Source organism: Podarcis filfolensis (assembly GCF_964270895.1).
Source record: "Podarcis filfolensis genome assembly, chromosome: 4".
Lineage (NCBI taxonomy): Eukaryota > Metazoa > Chordata > Lepidosauria > Squamata > Lacertidae > Podarcis > Podarcis filfolensis.
In genome coordinates this window covers 85,629,845-85,650,851 of record NC_139607.1, presented here as the reverse complement: position 1 = coordinate 85,650,851, position 21,007 = coordinate 85,629,845, and the positions used below count along the sequence as shown (strand labels likewise).

Below are 21,007 nucleotides of genomic sequence, written 5' to 3'. Positions count from 1 at the left end.
ACTGCCTCCCGCAGTTTGGTCAAACTCATGCTGTTCACTTTGAGAACACTGTCCAACCATCTCGTCCTCTGTCGTCCCCTTCTCCTTGTGCCCTCCATCTTTCCCAACATCAGGGTCTTTTCCAGGGAGTCTTCTCTTCTCATGAGGTGGCCAAGGTATTGGAGCCTCAGCTTCAGGATCTGTCCTTCCAGTGAACACTCAGGGCTGATTTCCTTAAGAATAGATAGGTTTGATCATCTTGCAGTCCATGGGACTCTCAAGAGTCTCCACCAGTACCACAATTCAAAAGCATCAATTATTCGGTGACCAGCCTTCTTTATGGTCCAGCTCTCACTTCCATACATCACTACACCATAGCAAAACAGGTCGAAACAGAGAAGACAGTGGACACACCGGAACAGTGTTTCATATGTAGTGGGATTGCTGCGTAGTTCAGAGATTCTGGACCCAAAATTTTGATGCTCTCTCCGTTATCACCTCACAAATATTATTCTCAGACCCAGTCCTGGCGCTCGTATTCTTAGAGTGTGGTACCAACTTGCACAGACCTCTTGTGTTTATGCTTCTTGCTGCAGCCAGATTGTTAGCGGCCTCCCATTGGAAGTGCAGATCAAGAGCAGTGGCTAGCGAAAGCATGGCACATTGCACCGTCAGGACATCTGTCCCAGAAATGGACAGTCTTTAACGGTTCATTAAAACCAGCTTTTTTATGAGGGTGTGGTCTGAGGAGAGTTCTGAGGGCCACATAGTGGGGATCGGAGGGCCACATATGGCCCCGAGCCTAAGATTCCCCACCTCTGTTTTTGATAGACTCTAAATACACAGCTCATTGGGCATACCAACGAGCTTGCAGAAGTTTGTTTGGTTAAGATGATATAATCCGTTCTCTGTTATTTTCTTTAAAGATCCATCTGGGAATATGATAGCCTCACCTAACAAGGAAGGCTGGTTGCAGCAGCCATGTTTCATTCTAAAATATATGTATGATTGCAAGCTGCTTCTGTCTAGTGAGTTGAGTTTGCAGTTCATTGGGGGGCAGCGAACTGTGAATGGCGCCAGGTATTTGGAAAGGGTATGTCTGAAACACCGCGGAGTTCCGGTTTGCCTAGACTGGAAGTGTTCCCTCATGGCAATAGCCTATAGAAATCCAAAGGTCAAGCAATTCCACTGCTGATTAGTGTACCATAAACTGAAGTCCCTGGAAGGAGAAGGAGTGAGGAAAGGAGCTGAACCAGGAAGAAGTAGTTTCTTGGATTTTGACGTGCCACCGATTTGAATGAAAGAACTGGAGTCTCGCTTCTTGACGGTTTTGCAGTCAAAGTAAAAGAAAAGGCTTGTATGCCGAAGGCCCAACCTAACGCTGTCATACGGGTCCATCTCAAGGTACCTCGGCCAAAAAATGTTGGGCGTTTGCTCAAGGGGAGGTCAAGCAGCTGTCAAGTGCCTCTTGGCAGTTAATGGTTTCAGTTGCTTCATAGAGTTAAAGTCCTGCTCAATTCTGGGGTGCGGATGAAAGTGTGCCGTTAGCAATCTTGGACTTGATCCTTGGAGTCGGGTTCGTTTCAGGGAAATTGCATGAGCTGGGCCTACAGAGCACTTCCCAGCAAGAGCTGAATTGTACATACATGTACAATGCTCTGTGACGTGCAGCTGAATCCGTAAAATGCATCCACTGAAGTGTTGGGCACGTTTGGACGTCACACTGAACTAGACTCTAGAGCAGGCACCCCCAAACCCAGCCCTCCAGATGTTTTGGGACTACAGTTCCCATCATCCCTGACCACTGGTCCTGTTAGCTAGGGATGATGGGAGTTGTAGTCCCAAAACGTCTGGAGGGCCGAGTTTGGGGATGCCTGCTCTAGACTCTCCCCAAGGCCACATCCCTCCCTGACCCTTGCTTCTTGACTGTTTTTGCATGGCTGGAATATGGACTTGAACTCTGAAAATGCCTCTTGCATTTCTGATGGAGGACAAGGAGGCACACATGGGTAGAAACTAGCTTACTATGCAAAGATAAAATTTACATTCATTGCAGCATCCATTTCTCCCTGTGGCACCACCCACCACTGGAAGGTGGCTAAGAAAGCAACACAACCCTTGACCCAAAAAAGGTCCCACACTCTTGGTGCTAAACCATGGTTTCTAGTGAACTTGCTTGAAACACATTACAGTGGTACCTCGGTTTAAGAACAGTCCGGTTTAAGAATGATTTAATTTACAAACTCCGCAAAACCGGAATTAGTGCCTTGGTTTGAGAACTTTACCTCGGTCTAAGAATGGAAGCCGAACGGTGGAAGGGCACTGGCAGCGGGAGGCCTCATGAGGGAAAGCGCGCCTCGCTTTACGAACGGTTTTGGTTTAAGAACGGACTTCCGGAATGGATTAAGTTTGTAAACCGAGGTACCACTGTATGTCGTACTCATGTGTCAGTTGGAGTGAGTTGATATGACAGACTGCAGCGAAGTAACAAGTAACTTATGGGTAGCTTGACACTGCTGCTTTAATTATGGGTTGATTGAAATCATGGTTCAGTGTAGGGGTAGTCAATATGATGTGCTCCAGATGTTGCCCCAATATGATGTGCTCCAGATGGAAGTCCCATCTGCTCCAGCTCTAGCCATGATGGTGATGATGGGACTTGTATTCCAGCAACACCTGGAAGTCAACACATAGGCTACCTCTGATTTTAGCATGCCGTAAAAACCGGGCGTTTTGGGCTGATGCCTGTACATGATGCCTGTACATGGGATGAAAGCTCTGTCTACAGTGGCATGATAGAGGTCTGATGAGACATGCCATCCTTTGGTATCACTGTTGCTGAGTGGTGGCTGTGCATGTGAAACGTTTCACCAGTGAGGCTGCCACGCCAGAGGAATCCTCTCGGGAAAATAGTGGCATGTTTCCGTCAAAGCTCAGAAGCATATTTTCCAACATGCTTCTTGTTCAGAATATGCCGATGCCTTTATATGAACTCATTTACTGAAGCAAAGTTCAGGGTGTGCGTCCTCTCTGCCTATGTGCACACAAAGCCTGGGTCATAGCCTCTGTCAGTAGCTGCTTATGACGAAGATGACAGATGCCCTTATTTAAATGGAAAATTTGATTCATAAACCGCTTGCTCAAAACTGATAACCTCCAAGCGGTGTACAGATTTGGTAGTTTGCATGTCAAGGCCCTCCAGGACACCCCCAAATAAAGACACAGTTCACACAACATCTTTGTTAGTTTTTGGCATAATTTTGGCTGCAACTTTATTGAAATACAGTACGTGAGTGGTTGCTTAGGCATTGGTTAATGACTATCTGTTCCCAACATAGAGGTAGGAACAGAACTGACAACCGCAAGCCTGTGGAAGTCAGTAAGGGTAAACATTTTTGGGGAGGGAATAAAGCTGGGCGCCAGACTCTCACGTCTCCCAGGGGCTATTGCATGGCCCAAGCCCCTTGACAGGGGTTCGGACAAGAGCATGGCGAGTCCCTGGATTCCTTTAATGGAATACCCTTGCAGCAGCAGCATTGAAGGGGCAGGCACAGCCAACCATACCCCCTCCACCAACCAAAATTAACCAGTGCCTAACTGCAACCTAGCAGTTCGAAAGCACATCAAAGTGCAAGTAGATAAATAGGTACCGCTCCAGCGGGAAGGTAAACGGTGTTTCCATGCGCTGCTCTGGTTCGCCAGAAGTAGCTTAGTCATGCTGGCCACATGACCCGGAAGCTGTACGCTGGTTCCCTTGGCCAATAAAGTGAGATGAGCACCACAACCCCAGAGTCGTCCGCGACTGGACCTAATGGGCAGGGGTCCTTCAGCTAACCGCAACCTTACAAGTTGTGATGATTTGCTCCGCAGTAGGCAAAAAACCAAATGGCAACAGCCAATCAGCCAAATGGTAAACATTCCTACCAGGCCCCTGCTCCAAAGCAGACGACCCCATGACAGGCATTGCAAGGTCAGCGCGAACAAACCCTAAATATAGGGAGGGTGGGCGGGTGATCCGATGCGCGCAGCGAAAAGAGGAAGCTCAACGCTGCGCGCTGGGAATAAATACCACCCCCATCAATCAAACAATTTTGCAACATTAAATTCTCCCCAGCAACAATTAGAGGTGCCCTATCAAATTCGTGACCATCCATATTAACCTGCCCAACAACAAGGTATGTCATGGTTGCCCCCACCGCAACACGTGCTCTCCATGAAGGAGACCCCGCTATATAAAATGTGACTGAATTGGGTGCTCGCCAGAACCTTTTCAGACTCCATCTGCCTGCTTGTGCCTTTCCGGTCAGCAGGCAGTTTCAGTTGGCGCGATGTATTGCTGGTCTGAAATCGGTGTCGCGATCTGAACTGCATGCCAGTTTTGGACAATTTACCAATATATTCCCCAGTCATGAGCAAACTAGATCTGCACCTCGTCCAGAACACAGTGGCCAGGCTATCCAGAATGACCTTGTATTAGGAGCATGTGACTCTCATGTCAAATTGGACCAAACTGGAAAAGAACATGAAAGGCAAATGTGATCTTAAAAACCCTTCACACAGTATGGGGCCTGGATAGCTGAAGGAACATGTTCTCTTCCTATAAAAATCTACCCATCTACTCAGAACTTTGGGACACAAGAATAGGGGTGATGTCAGTATCCCCAAAAATATGCCTACTTAGGAACAAGTAGATAACCTCTTCAAGGCTCTTTAAGGCCTTCTTCTGAGTGGTTAGAATTTATTTTTTTCAGGGAAGCTTTTGGGTCGTGAATGGTTGCCCCCTCACAGGACAACTGGTGAATGGTTGCCCCCTTACCAGACAACTGTGATGCGATTATTTTTAATGACTATTGTACTTTTAAATCCTTTTATTCTCTTCTGTTGTTTTTTTGAACTACTGCTGTATGTGTGTGTGTTTCAAGATTTCTTCAATATACTGTTCGTTGCCTTGAGCTCAAGCTGAAATCTAAAACTCCATAGCTAAAGTCTGATTCGCCACATCAAAGAACTTTGGAAATCTTGACTCCTTTGCCTTGCATCAGCTGCACATTTTTAAATCTTACGGTCACCACTATGTGTCTATTTTTAGTTGTAGGCCATTGGAGACTGAAATTTTTTTTTTTAAAAAAAAGTAATAGCATGCAAAGCCTGTGTGGAGCGGCAAATTTTTGTTTGGTTCGTTTGCATTGGAGGAAAGTTGAAATCACGGCAGCAATAAGCCAGATATCAGTGTGCACGAACCAGTAATGTACATAGTGAAAAATGGAAATGGTTAAATCAGCCTTCGACAACCTGGTGCTCTCACAGATGCTGTGGACTACAACTCTCATCTGCGCCAGCCCAGCCATTGTAGTCCAAAACATCTGGAGAAGACCAGGTTGGTGGAAGGCTGAGTTAGATTATCCACAGGTTGTATTTCAGGTCTTGAAAGAGAGAGAGTGGAGCAGTAGAGGATCACTTTTTCACTTCTCTTTTATTGAGCAACTTCAAATGTACGGAAGATGAGGAATAGTGGGACTCTTGTTTATAAACCTTTCTGTCTCCCACCTCTAGTCCACTTCTTTCTATTAGGAACAGTTCTGACTTGCATCCCTAACTTGAGGAGAGAAGTCAGCCCCCAAACGGCATCACGTGGCTCATTATTATTCCGTTGCTTGCAAGCTGACACACGACGGAAATGCAAAGCATTGAGCAGATATGTGAGGGAGCATTCACTGATGAGGACAACAAACGCTCTGTCAAAAAGGCCTTTTTGCCTTTACATTTTTTTGGCAGGACGTGCGTGCTCTGCTCTGCGACAGCGTGGGTTTTCCCCTTTGACTGGCTGACGTCTCTTGCAAACAACCAGCAAACAGTCACTGTCTTTATCAGGGTAGCAGAGGGGTTTGCGGAGGCTGCTTGTGTCTAGTTTTCGCCGCCAGAGACCCTGATTTTATACTGACCTGTAAAAGGCGTTATTACAGGGGGGAAGCCACAAGAGTTGTGTTGGGGGGGGGGTGGAACGACACATTATGTGGGGTGATGAACTACCTTGGCTGACTGCAAGCCTCAGGTTTCTCACCTTGCATTAAAATATAGCCTTTTTCTGATTCATCATAAGGGATTTCAGAGTGGTGATAGAAAAGTGTCCCCATCCTTTTGAAGCAATAGATAGATAGATGCTAGATAAATAGATGATAGATGATGATAGATGCTAGATAGATAGATGATAGATAGATAGATAGATATAGAGTTATCTTTGTTTGTAAGAATGCTCAAGCTTGCCAGCTCAGGCACTGGTTTTTGCTAAGCTTTTGGTAAGCTGGACCATAGAGCTGCCGTCTGCAAACTGATGTCCTCCTAAGGTAAAGGTAAAGGGACCCCTGACCGTTAAGTCCAGTCGCGAATGACTATGGGATTGCGGTGCTCATCTCGCTTTACAGGCCGAGGGAGCCGGCGTTTGTCCGCAGACAGCTTCCGTCTCTTGTGGCCAGCATGACTAAGCCGCTTCTGGCAAACCAGAGCAGCGCACGGAAACCCCGTTTACCTTCCTGCCGGAGCGGTACGTATGGCTTGGCAAAGCCTTTTTCCTGTGGACAGATGTGAGTTATAGTCCAAAACTAGGGTGGCCCTGTGGTCTAAACCACTGAGCCTCTTGGGGCTTGCTGATCAGAAGGTCGGCGGTTCGAATCCCCACAACAGGGTGAGCTCCCATTGCTCAGTCCCTGCTCCTGCCAACCTAGCAGTTCGAAAGCACCTCAAAGTGCAAGTAGATAAATAGGTACTGCTCCGGCGGGAAGGTAAACGGCGTTTCCGTGCGCTGCTCTGGTTTGCCAGAAGCGGCTTAGTCATGCTGGCCACATGACCCGGAAGCTGTACGCCGGCTCCCTCGACCAGTAAAGCGAGATGAGCGCCGCAACTGCAGAGTCGTCCGCGACTGGACCTAATGGTCAGGGGTCCCTTTACCTTTTTAGTCTTGTATGTGGTATTGCGTATTGCTCAGGAATGATAACACCACTCTCCAAACCTGGTGAAGTTTTGAAAAATTCGGACTGCCATTTTGATTCATCCAGTTCTATCAAAATTGTAGAATTGGAAGGGACCGTGAGGGTCATCTCTTGCAGCCCCTTGCAGTGCAGGAGTCCTTTGCCCAATGTGGGGCTGGAACCCACAATTCTGAGACTTGAGAGTCCTATGCTCTACCATCTGAGTTCATGTGGGAAAGCGATTCTCCGAAAGCAGGATGTTTTTGAAAACCACTGCTTTAAAAGCGATCGTTACCGAGGGATGTGTTTTCTCATAGTGCCTTCATCTCGCTCAGCGTTTTGCGTAACAAATGGGTTTGGTGTTTTACAACCACGATAACATTTCCTTTTATAAAAACCCTCCCTATGCCATATGTTTCTGACTCGACACATCAAGCTGTGTGTGGGTTGATGCATAGTCCCCAAAGCAGAGGGTGTTTCCATGCAATTGCTGGTTTTATAATGCTTGGGCTTTTATAGGAGAAGCACACAGCATTAGATTTATTTATTTCATAAAGTTTATATACCGCTCGACTGTAGGGGAAAAATGTTGGTGCAGTTTAGGTAAAGGTAAAGGGACCCCTGACCATTAGGTCCAGTTGTGGCCAACTCTGGGGTTGCGGTGCTCATCTCGCTTTATTGGCATAGGGAGTGGCGTACAGCTTCCGGGTCACATGGCCAGCATGACTAAGCCACTTCTGGCGAACCAGAGCAGCGCACAGAAATGCCGTTTACCTTCCCGCCGGAGTGGTACCTATTTATCTACTTGCACTTTGATGTGCTTTTGAACTGCTAGGTTGGCAGGACAGTGCATTTCAGTAGTGGTTTAATATAGTAGATTGTATTCAGAATGGTCACAGGACCAGTGGTGGGTTGTTGTTGTTTTCTGTGTGTGTAGGGACACGGGTGACGCTGTGGTGTAAACCACTGAGCCTAGGACTTGCGGATTGGAAGGTTGGCGGTTCGATTCCCTGCAATGGAGTGAGCTCCTGTTGTTCGGTCCCAGCTCCTGCCCACCCAGCAGTTCGAAAGCACATCAAAGTGCAAGTAGATAAATAGGTACTGCTCCGGCGGGAAGGTAAACAGTGTTTCCATGCACTGCTCTGGTTCGCCAGAAGCAGCTTAGTCATGCTGGCCACATGACCTGGAAGCTGTCTGCGGACAAACGCTGGCTCCCTCGGCCTACAGAGCAAGATGAGTGCCGCAACCCCATTGTCGTCTGCGACTGGACTTAACGGTCAGAGGTACCTTTACCTTTTAGGGCCTTTTCAGATGTACTGTTTGCCAGACTATAGCTGCTGCTTCCTTTCCAGGTTTTCCTGCATGCTTCCACATAGAATCCTAGAATTGTAGAGTTGGAAGGTACACCAAGGGTCATCTAGTCCAGCCCCCCTTCAATGTAGGAATCTTAACTGAAGCTATCCATGACAGATAGCTATCCGACCTCTGCTTGAAGACTTCCAATTGTGGAAGACTCAGAATAGTTCTGAATCTTTTTATTTATTGTATGTGCAAGGAAATGTATGTCGTTTCCCATATTCTGTTGTGGCATTTTGGGTATATATTTTGAGCAACTGTCATTTCATGAGCCATTTTGGCAGGAGGTTTTTATTATTATTTATTTATTAAATTTGTGTACCGTCCTCCATCCGAAGATCTCAGGGCAGTGCACAGCATAAAAGTACAAAAGTTATCCCTAGCTCAGACCAAAACAGTTAAATCAAGATGTTCATGATATCTGTTCTCCTCCATGAATAGAGTGGAAATCTCAAGTGTGACTACAACCACAGTTCTCAATCTGAACACATCCTGTCGTTAGTGTGGATGGGGAAACGTGTGATATCTTTCCCCAAAATGGTAGCATTTGACCAGTGGGGAGAACAGTCTAGTCCAATTTGCTTCCAAAAACAAACAGCAGCTGTAGCACTACATCTGAAATTGGGATATATTTAAATGGGAATCTTAAGAAGCTTGGTCTGTAGATGTATTTATCAAGGGGCACTTGGGGGATGTAAACCAGGACTGCAACTTCCAGACATCCAGTTTAAAAACACACCCACACACCCCTGCAACAACTGTGTTCCGTGGATCGGATGTTTGGCCTGTCAGCCTGCTATTTAGTTGCTGAATTTTGGAACGGGGTGGAGCCATTCCCAGACTATACATAGCAATGTTATTCAAACACTTGTTTTGTTCTGTTTAATGAGGTCATTTCATCTTGCACCCATGGCTAGTTCCCCTCTGTGCCTGCTTCTTGCTGGGTGCAGTCCATCATTTATTTCTCCCCCCTCCACCCACGTAGACATGTGCCTGCTTACCCCATCTGATAAACTCAGAAGCAACGAAAAAGGGGACATTTCCATTGAGCTGTAAAGAGTGAATGTCCATTTCACTGAAGTGCCTCAGCCTTTACAAATATTGCAGTGGCGTTTCTGTTCACCCTGACCTCTCATGCTGAGGCCAAAGCTTAAAATCTCCATGTTCATTTATTTACTTAAGATATTTCTAGCCTCCACTCTTTGTTACGAAAAGGAATCCCAGAGCAGGTTACAAATGCAATGATAAAGCTATCAGATAATGAAACCATAAAACGTGTGTAGCAGTTACAACTGATAATCCTAACAAGAAACCTAAGAGGCACACTCGCCCTAAGACCTGAGTAAATAAGGAGGTCTTTTTATCTGGTGCGGAAAAGTCTTTTTAGACTTGGCACCAACCATATTAGTGGGGTTTTTGTTGTTGTTGTTTAGTCGTTTAGTCGTGTCCGACTCTTCGTGACCCCATGGACCAGAGCACGCCAGGCACTCCTGTCTTCCACTGCCTCCCACAGATTGGTCAAACTCATGCTGGTAGCTTCGAGAACACTGTCCAACCATCTCGTCCTCTGTCGTCCCCTTCTCCTTGTGCCCTCCATCTTTCCCAACATCAGGGTCTTTTCCAGGGAGTCTTCTCTTCTCATGAGGTGGCCAAAGTATTGGAGCCTCAGCTTCACGATCTGTCCTTCCAGTGAGCACTCAGGGCTGCTTTCCTTCAGAATGGATCAGTTTGATCTTTTTGCAGTCCATGGGACTCTCAAGAATCTCCTCCAGCACCATAATTCAAAAGCATCAATTCTTCGGCGATCAGCCTTCTTTATGGTCCAGCTCTCACTTCCGTACATCACTACTGGGAAAACCATAGCTTTAACTATATGGACCTTTGTCGGCAAGGTGATGTATTAGTGGGGTAGGAGAGCTAAAAATATGTCAATATATTTCACACCTGGCAACCCATTTGGTTTCGGATAGTACATGGGTAGAAATGTCTAAAACGCCCAGGGCAGAAATTTTCTTTTTTTTTAAAAGAAAAAATATTTATTACTTTTCCAACAGTTTGAACACTACAAAAAAATTAAACAAGACAATACAATACAAAACAAAAACACTACATAACACTAACATTAAACTAACAAAACAAAACAGAAACAATTTTAGACACATCAAACAATTTCAATATCTTACCTTTCATTCACTTGTTTCAATGACTTCCTCACACCTCCCTTTTTGTATTCCACTTCTGTTAATTGTTTCAGCAATTCCTTTCCATCTTCCTCTGTTTTCTGTCCTATAATTATCTTAACATATTCTAACCTTATTTTTTTCCTTTAATACACTAATAATCTATTTGTACTTAGTTCCTTGTAACATTTCTACTAAAGCCATATAACTTCATTCCAACATTTTTCTAACATTCATTAATTTTATAGTATTTCTGTAAATAGTCTTTAAACTTTTTCCAGTCTTCTTCCACCGACTCTTCTCCCTGGTCTCGGATTCTGCCAGTCATTTCCGCCAGTTCCATATAGTCCATCAACTTCATCTGCTATTCTTCCCGGGTGGGTAAATCTTGTGTCTTCCAATACTTCGCGATGAGTATTCTTGCTGCTGTTGTTGCATACATAAAAAAAGTTCTGTCCTTCTTTGGCACCAATTGGCCGACCATGCCCAGGAGAAAGGCCTCTGGTTTCTTCCGGAAGGTATATTTAAATACCTTTTTCATTTCATTGTAAATCATCTCCCAGAATGTCTTAATCTTTGGGCATGTCCACCAAAGGTGAAAGAATGTACCTTCAGTCTCATTACATTTCCAACATTTATTGTCGGGTAAATTGTAAATTTTTGCAAGCTTGACTGGTGTCATGTACCACCTATAAATCATTTTCATTAAATTCTCTCTTAGGGCATTACATGCCGTGAATTTCATACCTGTGGTCCATAACTGTTCCCAGTCAGCCATCATTATGTTATGTCCAAAGTCTTGTGCCCATTTTATCATAGCTGATTTCACCATTTCGTCCTGAGTGTTCCATTTCAACAGCAAGTTATACATTCTTGACAAGTTCTTAATTTTTGAATCTAACAATTCTGTTTCCAATTGGCCCAGGGCAGAAATTTTCATGGCCCTCCAGTGCTATGGTGGTTCATTTACCAGAAGTAATGTATTTCCAATAACTACAGAAGGGTATACAGTTGTACCTCAGAAGTTGAAAGGAATCCATTCCGGAAGTCCGTTTGACTTCCAAAACGTTTGGAAACCAAGGTGTGGCTTCTGATTGGCTGCATGAAGCTTCTGCAGCCAATCGGAAGCCGCAGAAGCTGTGTCGGACATTTGGGTTCCAAAGAACATTTGCAAACTGGAACACTCATTTCCAGGTTTGCGCCGTTTGGGAGCCAAAACGTTTGACTCGCAAGGCGTTTGGAATCCAAGGTACGACTGTACTTGATTCTGACCAAGGTTGCTTGCAGGCGTGTGGTAGTCTCAGTGATTCCTGGGTGAAATAGATTATCTTCATCTTTTTCTGTATGGCTACTCACCTGGTTTCTGTCTTGGTCTGCTAGCGCGGTCTCTCACAGGAACTGAGTGCAGTGGTACCTCGGGTTACAGACGCTTCAGGTTACAGACGCTTCAGGTTACAGACTCCGCTAACCCAGAAATAGTACCTCAGGTTAAGAACTTTGCTTCAGGATGAGAACAGAAATAGTGCGGCGGTTGAGTGGTGGTAGCTAGAGTCCCCATTAGCTAAAGTGGTACCTCAGGTTAAGAACGGTTTCAGGTTAAGAACGGACCTCCAGAACGAATTAAGTTCTTAACCCGAGGTACCACTGTAGGTGAAATGTCCCTGTTGCTTCTTCTGGATCTCTCAGTTTTGAGGCAAGTGCTGTGGGTTTTAGCTGCACAGTCGAACTACTGTAGCCTCGCCCCTCCCTGCCTGCTCCTTGTCTGCCCTGTGTATTTGTTCTGGAGGATTGGGGGAAACCCCAGAATAGATTTAGGAGTTGTAAGGGAGAGGAGAAAGCGGAGAAGTTCCCTGTACAGCTAAAACCCCCTTGTGCTAGCAGAACTGTTTAGTTGGATACCTCCCGGAAAGAAGAATTAAGGGTAATGGTACTTGCCAAAAACCTCTACTCTTCACACTTGTGCAGCAGAAGCTCTGCTGTCTCCTCTCATATGTGCAGCTGTCAAACGAGAATGAGGCATTGCTTCAGTAGATGTTTTCTGCATATCTAGGAATAAGAAGCATCCAGTGAGTCTGCGGGACATTCGCCGAGAGTGCATTTAACTCCACGTGTTTTGTAATAAAGAACACACATTACGTAAAATATTAGAGGCAGCGCAGCAGTTCAATATATCGAGAAGACTGCCAGATGAGCTTCTGTTTTGAATAACTGCAATTCAGTTTCCAGTGTGTTCTCCAGGATTTGCAAAAGCAGGGCTGCAGAGAATACAGTGTATCAATAGAAAACAATGGGATGCAGAGTGTGTTGCAGTAGCCCAAGCAGGAGATAACCAGAGCATGCACCACTCTGCCAAGACAGTCTGCATGCAGGTAGGGTCTTAGCCTGCGTACAAGATGGAGCTGGTAGACAGCTGCCCTGGACACAGAATTGACCTGTGCCTCCATGGACAGCTGTGAGTCCAAAATGACTCCCAGGCTGCGCACCTGGTCCTTCAGTGGCACAGTTACCCCATTCAGGACCAGGCAGTCCTCCACACCTGCTCGCCTCCTGTACCCCAGAAACAGTACTTCTGTCTTGTCAGGATTCAAGCTCAATCTGTTAGCCGCCATCCATCCTTCAAAGTGTACCTGTGTCCTGTCTATCTGTGGTGGTGGTGTGTGTGTGCTTTCTGTTTTTATTTTCTTAAGTGTTTACATCAAGCAAGGTTATGTGATCCTTCATTATGCTTCGATGTGTCCCTTACCTTGAATCATGTAATCAAGTATACCAGGATACATGAGAGAATACACACACACACATACACACACATTTACAGTAAGTGTATTCCAAATATGTATTTCTCTGCAATGTACACTCTGATCATTTTCGATCTTTTTATTTTACAGATCTATCCATAGCAGTACAAAAGTTTTCCCAGTCGCTTCAAGATTTTCAGTTTGAGTGCATTGGAGATGCTGAGACGGATGATGAAATTAGTATTGGTGAGTGTTCTACACTGCTTCTTCTCTCCTTACTAAGATTTTAATCCTATGCAAAGTAGAACTTGTTAGAATTACAATACCAGTGGTCTCTTGGCACTTCTGTTCAGAAGCCAGGAATAGACAGGATGATGGGTTTTCAGTCTTCCTAATGCAAAATATTATAATTGCGACATTGCACGATTGCATAGGTTGTGCAAGACAATAATTATAATGATTCTCATTGGAATACTTTTAGGATTGGGTCTTGTCTGGGAGAGCCAGCTACAGAGTTTGACTGTCCTATGTAGCATGGGTACCACCTGCTCTCCTTTCTGCCCTCTGCATAAATCTGCTATCTACATAAATTGCAGTTTTGGACTCGCTTCAAATTTATAGCGTCACGCTATGTTTCTCCCATTCTTGGCTAATATCAACAATCACTTAATCCTTTTTATAGCTGCTATTCTGCTTCACTGTTTCTAAATCAGTTGGACAATGTATGCAGAAGCTGTGTAATGTGTTCTTTCATGTGAACAGGATCACCCACTGTTCAAATCAGGGATCACCAGTTTTTATGCTGTGGATATCCAAGGATTTGTGTGAGTTCAAGCTTTTCCAAGGCTGCAGTGGCGTAAGATTCATGGCCCATCCTGTTAGCTTGACTTTTAATCAATGAGATATTGAAATGTAGCCTGGAACTTTTGGGGGTTTAAAAAATATCTGTTTACATGTGGTTAATCTGAGAGAGAGAGAGAGATGCTATAGCTGAAGAGAGGCTGATCATTTTGAATAAGAACAGGGGACCCCACCTATGGGGAGAGATGGCTAGAGAGGGATGACAGAATGTGAAGAAATGAAAACCATGTACAAATCCCATATATTTTTGGCTGTTATCTGTGGGGTGGTATGATATGGCCATATTAATCCTTCCCAGATGGACATTAGATTGAAAACGCAATACATCACTCCCCCTATTGCTAATGACTGCAATTCCTTCATCTTCCAAAATGACACTTGCAATCTTTCAGCCGCAGATGATAGATGGCGAAGATGCAAGCATCTTAGCTGTTGAAGATGCATTATCATGAAGTGAGCTTTCATCTCTGAAACTGGATGAGAAATATAAATTGGCAGGGAATGGGTGACATTTAGATCAATTCTGTGTCAAGTGCCTGGTGGGTTTTTTAAAAAATAAAAATTCAGTGGAACTAAAATGAGAGTGTGTTCACTTAGACTGTGCTACGAAGTTCAGGTGCTGCTTTTGGGATTCCCATAGACATCTGGGTGGCCACTGGGAACAGGATTAATAGTAGTAGTAGTAGTAGTAGTAGTTGTTATTTTATATGCTGTCCATCTGACTATGTATTTGGGCCATTAACTCTTTCTTTTTTTGTTTGTTTGGCACATAAAAAGTATAGCTGGCAATATTTGTCTATTGGGGAGAGAACCCCAACCATTTCAAATTCCACAGTTGGGTAATACCTTTTATTAGGACCAACCAAAATGCCACAGGAGTTTGGCAAAGCTTTTGAGTTCTCTGGAACTCTAGATCAGGCAAGATGTTACACAAAGGCACGAGGAATGTGTGGGATGAGGAAAAGAAGAGGGGAAATGAAGTAAAAAGTTAGGCAGCCATGAAGTTCATTTGTAGATTCAGTTCCAAGATGGCGACCTCTTGGGTCATGCAGCCAGGATTCTGGTACGAAGAAGCAGCGCCGGGGGTATGTGACAAACGAAAGGCTGACTTTGTAACCCAGTTCTGCCCCAACCTTAAATAAAAAACACATTTCTGCAGTTGGCAGAGCTACTTGGCTTCAAATGACTTTCTTAACTTAGGGTCACATTCAGACCATTCATTTCAAGCTCTTTAAAAGCCACCACTCCCCTCAAAGAATACCGGGAACTGTAGTTTGTGTAGGATTCTGAGAAGAACTGCAGGTCCCAGATTCTTTGGGGAAAGCCATGACTGTTGAAAGTGTTTAAGAGTTTGGTATGGTTTACTTCTGCTCCCTGCCTAACACGTTTGTTTTGCAAAAGTTCTCCAGGCTCACTTATTCCTTCTGTCTCCCAGCTGTAAAGCCCCATTTGCACTGGCTCATTTATCACTGTTCTTTGGGGGAAAGGAACAGCATCCTGTGGGAAGCATTCTCAAGACAGGGACATTCTCAGATTTCCCTCTCTTTCCTGAAAGGCAACGTACAAAGCCTGCATTGCAATGTCTCTTCCCTCACTCCCACTTTTCTTAAGGGTTAACTTCACAAGGTTCCCCAATAAATACACTTGCATCATGCAGGTCCGTATAGTTAAAGCTATGGTTTTCCCAGTAGTGATGTATGGAAGTGAAAGCTGGACCATAAAGAAGGCTGAGCGCTGAAGAATTGATGCTTTTGAATTATGGTGCTGGAGGAAACTCTTGAGAGTCCCATGGACTGCAAGAAGATCAGACCTATCCATTCTTAAGGAAATCAGCCCTGAGTGCTCACTGGAAGGACAGATCCTGAAGCTGAGGCTCCAATACTTTGACCACCTCATGAGAAGAGAAGACTCCCTGGAAAAGACCCTGATGTTGGGAAAGATGGAGGGCACAAGGAGAAGGGGACGACAGAGGACGAGATGGTTGGACAGTGTCCTCGAAGCTACCAGCATGAGTTTGACCAAACTGCGGGAGGCAGTGGAAGACAGGAGTGCCTGGCGTGCTCTGGTCCATGGGGTCATGAAGAGTCAGACACGACTAAACAACTAAACAACAACAATCATGCAGATCGAAGGGCTGAGCAAAATTTGGGCATGAGTGGATCATAGTAGTTTGCAGGAATCAAGGTTCATAAATCAAGTCAAGTAAGAATTGAATCTGCAAGTTCCGGTCTTGACAGTAGAACTTTTTTTTCCCCTTTGGGGAAGAGCTACAGCTTAGGGGCAGACGTTGCATGCAGAACGCCCTTCCCGGGTGCAACCCCCAGAATCTCCAGGTACAATTGGGAGACACCCCAGCCCAAAACACTAGAGAACCACTGCCTGTCTGTATAGATAAAAAAACCAAGCTTGATGGACTAATGACATAGCATAAGGCATCTTCCGATGTTCAAATGGAAGCAAGGTCTCTCTTATCACAAAAGGGCGAGCGACTTAGGTGGCACTAATGTGTGCAAATATTTGCCAGTATGTAAACTCACAGCTGTTTAAGTCATATAATGGCTCCTGTCTTTGTCCTTTGTGCTTGCACAAATATTCCTCAGGGTTACTAGCCAGAGGAAATACCTTGTTCCTTTCTCCTCTCTTTCCCCCGCCACTCCCTAAGAGCGAAGGTAGGTGTACTTTTAGCGCATGGCGGAAGTGGCTTCAATAGCTTGTTGGTTTTTGAGCACCTTTAAGTACGTTAGAGCTAATAGATTTAAAAACCTCTCCTCTTGGGTAATGTGCATTTTTGCCTGTCCGTAATGCATCCTTGAAGTGTGCTAAGGACTCTTGCCTTGCCTAGATGGAGGGCAGAGTGCGGCCATTGCCCCTGTGGGTGGAAAAAAGATCCCTCAACCCTCACTTAAAAGTCGAGGAAAGACTCATTTCATTAATGAAAACAAAACAAAATGGTAACAAACTATTTTTGAAGTTTGTGTCTGGAGTGCGGAAGTAGAGGGTGGATTTGAAGAGTATTACAGCTGCAGTGGTGGCAATTTTGATAGTCACAAGAGGACTGTGGTGGAAGGTAGATGGGGTTAGCTGAGTAGGAATGGGTTTAGGAGATTATTAGTTCACCCCAGACTTCAGATCATTGTGAAATGATTTCCACCAATCCTCAGACACTTGTGTTTATTAATCCTGGGTGAAACAGGATTGAAAACCTACCACGATACTTACCTAGTTCTCTTAGCCCAGTAAGGCTGCGACAAAGCCATTTCATAGAGTTCCCAGATGTTCTCACCTCCGAAAAGTAATACCAAAAGCCTTAAGCTGTAAATTGCAAGGTGTTGAATAGCTTATCTAAGAAACCCACAGCCACCTACGGTTCACAGAGCCAGGAGAATGTGTCTTCCTGGTTGGGCTGCATAATGAAGCAGAATTCCTCCTCTATGATGTGGTGGAGGAAATTAGTAAGGGATCACTGAGTGTTAGCGGTCATGGAATCAGATCGTTTTTGATCTGCCGTCATCAGCAGAAGCGTAGATTGCTGGCTCATGATTAACTGTGGTCGATGACTCCTTGGCCTCGGGGTTTTGTCTGTGTAGTCCTCTAGTGCTACATGTGTTTCGCTGAATGTTAATAGATAACATAATTTGTTTTGTGAACCCATTAGGTCATGCACTGGTAGCTTCCCACCCCCTCAGGTGTGCATGGGAAATGCATGGTGAGGGAAGGGAAGGATCTCATGCTTTTCCAAGGTCACAGAATGACTCTCTCCTCCCCATCCCTCCCCTGAGAAGCTGAAGACCTTGGAGAAGAAGAAGAAGAGTTTGGATTTGATATCCCGCTTTATCACTACCCTAAGGAGTCTCAAAGCGGCTAACATTCTCCTTTCCCTTCCTCCCCCACAACAAACACTCTGTGAGGTGAGTGGGGCTGAGAGACTTCAGAGAAGTGTGACTAGCCCAAGGTCACCCAGCAGCTGCATGTGGAGGAGCGGGGAAGCGAACCCGGTTCACCAGATTACGAGTCTACCGCTCTTAACCACTACACCACACTGGCTCTCATGGAGTGTGTTCATGCTTTCTTTCAATTTATGGTGGAAGACCATGTGGCTTAACTGGAAGGGTAATAATATTAATAATAATAAATTTTATTTATACCCCGCCCTCCCCAGCCAGAGCTGGGCTCAGGGCAGCTAACACCAGTGAAATTACAGTAAAAACATAATGGGGCAGGGAACTAATTTAAAATACAGGTTAAAATGCAATTTAAAATGCAGCCTCATTTTAAAAGTAGCCCATGGATCAAAACCATAAGGGGAGGGAAACATAAGGGTCAGACTGGGTCCAAACCAAAGGCCAGGTGGAACAGCTCTGTCTTGCAGGCCCTGCGGAAAGATGTCAAGTCCCGCAGGGCCCTAGTCTCTTGTGACAGAGTGTTCCACCAAGTAGGGGCCAGTACTGAAAAGGCCCTGGCCCTAGTGAAGACCAATCTAACCACCTTGTGACCTGGGACCTCCAAAATGTTGTCATTTGTGGACCTGAAGGTCCTCCGCAGGGCGTACCAGGAGAGGCGGCCCCGTAGGTATGTGGGTCTTAGGCCGTTAGAAACATTTTGACGGAGAGTTTGTAGGACAGGCATTGTCTATCCCTAAGTGTGGGGGCTTGCACATGAGTGACCCCAAAACATTCAAGTCTAGGAGCATGGGGCCCTTACTCTTGCCCCTGTTATCTGATTTGAGTGAAACACTTGAAATAAAGGTGTCCTTCTCCATATTTTGTACATCACAATATTTGACTGAATTCAGCTGACTAGTTCACTGCTGCTTGGGACTGATCTATTGACCAGACTCCCAAACCTTCGTTTCTGCCAACTTTCCAGCTAGTAAGTTTGCTTAGTGTGAAGACTTTGGCTGTGGGAAAATATGTTGAAAATTCTTCAGGTTTTTTCCCCCCACGGAGTTCAAGAATATTTTGGGCAGGTGTTTTTGAAAGCAAGAAGCTATTTAACGAGACACAAGTTTTGCTGTGTTTTTCAAAACCCTTCCACTGCTTTTTATTGCTTCACCCACACGCAGCCACCCACATGTAAAGATTATACAGCTGCAGTTATTGAGATGTCAGGTGTGTTTTCTCCTCATTTAAAAATGTGCATATGCCTTACGGATAGCAGAAATTGTTTCTCCATTCTGTAGCGTGTGTGCTTTTACGTGCTAAGAGGTATGGGTTTTGTTTGCAGACTAATAATAGCATATATACCAGAAGGTTGGGATGGAGAGGGGAGATGGTTAGAGCATTGGACATGGCCTGGAGAGTGTTGGGCTCAAAGCTTTGCTGCTCAACCTTGAAGCTTGCTGGGTGGTCTTACACAAGCCACTTGTTTCTGTCTAATCCTCATCTGAGTTGTGCTGAGGATACAAGCTGATGACATGCTGAACTCTTGCATCGGAAAGGAAGAGGAAAGGCCAGCGCCAGCTCCAGATTTTCTTAGAAACATGGAATCATAGTGTTGGAAGGGACCATGAAGATTATCATAGGCCAACCCCCTGCAGTGCAGGAATCTTTTGCCCAATATGAGACTCGAACCCACAACCTTGAGATTAAGAGTCTCATGCTCTACCAAGTGAGTTAAAGGCATTTTTGAAGGGTCCTCAGGCATGTCAGCTTCCGTGAACCACACTCCCCTCTGCAGAGACTCACCACCATGATCACCATTGCGTTCTTCTCATTGCTGTCTCTTGCCTGTTTCCCAGCCATTGAGCAATCCATACGTGGCATCTTAATTGAACTTTCTTTGCCTACTGAATTGAACTACTGAATTGAACTACTTTGCCTAGAGAGCCAGTGTGGTGTAGTGGTTAAGAGCGGTAGTCTCATAATCTGGGGAACCGGGTTCGCGTCTCCGCTCCTCCACATGCAGCTGCTGGGTGACCTTGGGCCAGTCACACTTCTTTGAAGTCTCTCAGCCCCACTCACCTCACAGAGTGTTTGTTGTGGGGGAGGAAGGGAAAGGAGATTGTTAGCCGCTTTGAGACTCCTTTGGGCAGGGATAAAGCGGAATATCAAATCCAAACTCTTTTTCTTCTTCTACCATTGGCTGGGCCAGAACAAGAGGCGATTGCTGAAGAAGAGGAGAAGGTCCAGGGAGCTTTGTCGGTTTGGGTGTGGCCCCTTGACAAGTTGCTCAAGTGTGCTGTGCATTGACACATGTGAAAAACCATGTGAAAACCCAACCAATTGGGTCTGTTGTGCTGGAGGCCACCATAACTGTATGTGCAGAAGGCTCTAGGTCTAAGAATGTCTTCTATCTGAAACATTGGAGACCTCCTGCCAGTCAGTGTAGACAATACTGAATTAAATAGACTAAATAGATGTAATCATCATCATCTGCATATGGCACCTATCTGAGTGGGTTGCCCCAGCAACTCTGGGTGACTTCCAGCAAAATATTAGAAAGACAATAAAACATCAAACATTAAAAGCTTCCCTGTACAAGGCTGCCTTCAGATGTCTCCTAAAAGTCAGATAGTTGTTCATTTCCTTGACATCTGATGGGAGGGTGTTCCACAGGGCAGGCGCCACTGCCGAGAAGGCCCTCTGCCAGGTTCCCTGTAACTTTACTTCTCGCAGTGAGGAGTTGCCAGAAGGCCCTTGGAGCTGGACCTCAGTGTCAGGGCAGAACGATGGGGGTGGAGAGTATAAAGCAGCTTACGGCATCAATTTTAGATTTAACTCTTGACTGTATTCACCCTAGCTGCACAGCTTAATTTATGCGGGCTCTATGTAAGCTCATGAAATAATGCGTTTTTGAAAGCAAACAAAATTCCCACCCTTCCGCCATTGATGAGGTAGTGTTCATGCCCACCTGCGCTATCCTTTCCTTGCTTTGCCCAGTTCCTCACTCATCACCTGAAAGAGCAAAGTACCTTCAGATGCCCTAAGAAGAG

The 21,007-nt window shown here is 45.2% G+C and overlaps 1 protein-coding gene across 1 annotated transcript in view; it reads left to right on the top strand.

Moving 5' to 3' along the window:
* ARHGAP42 (Rho GTPase activating protein 42) overlaps window positions 1-21,007 on the top strand; it is a 168,940-nt gene that overhangs the window by 23,339 nt on the left and 124,594 nt on the right. The window contains exon 2 of the mRNA XM_083609686.1: window positions 13,366-13,461. Coding sequence (XP_083465812.1) covers window positions 13,366-13,461 — 96 coding nt within the window. The remainder of the gene's footprint in view (window positions 1-13,365; window positions 13,462-21,007) is intronic.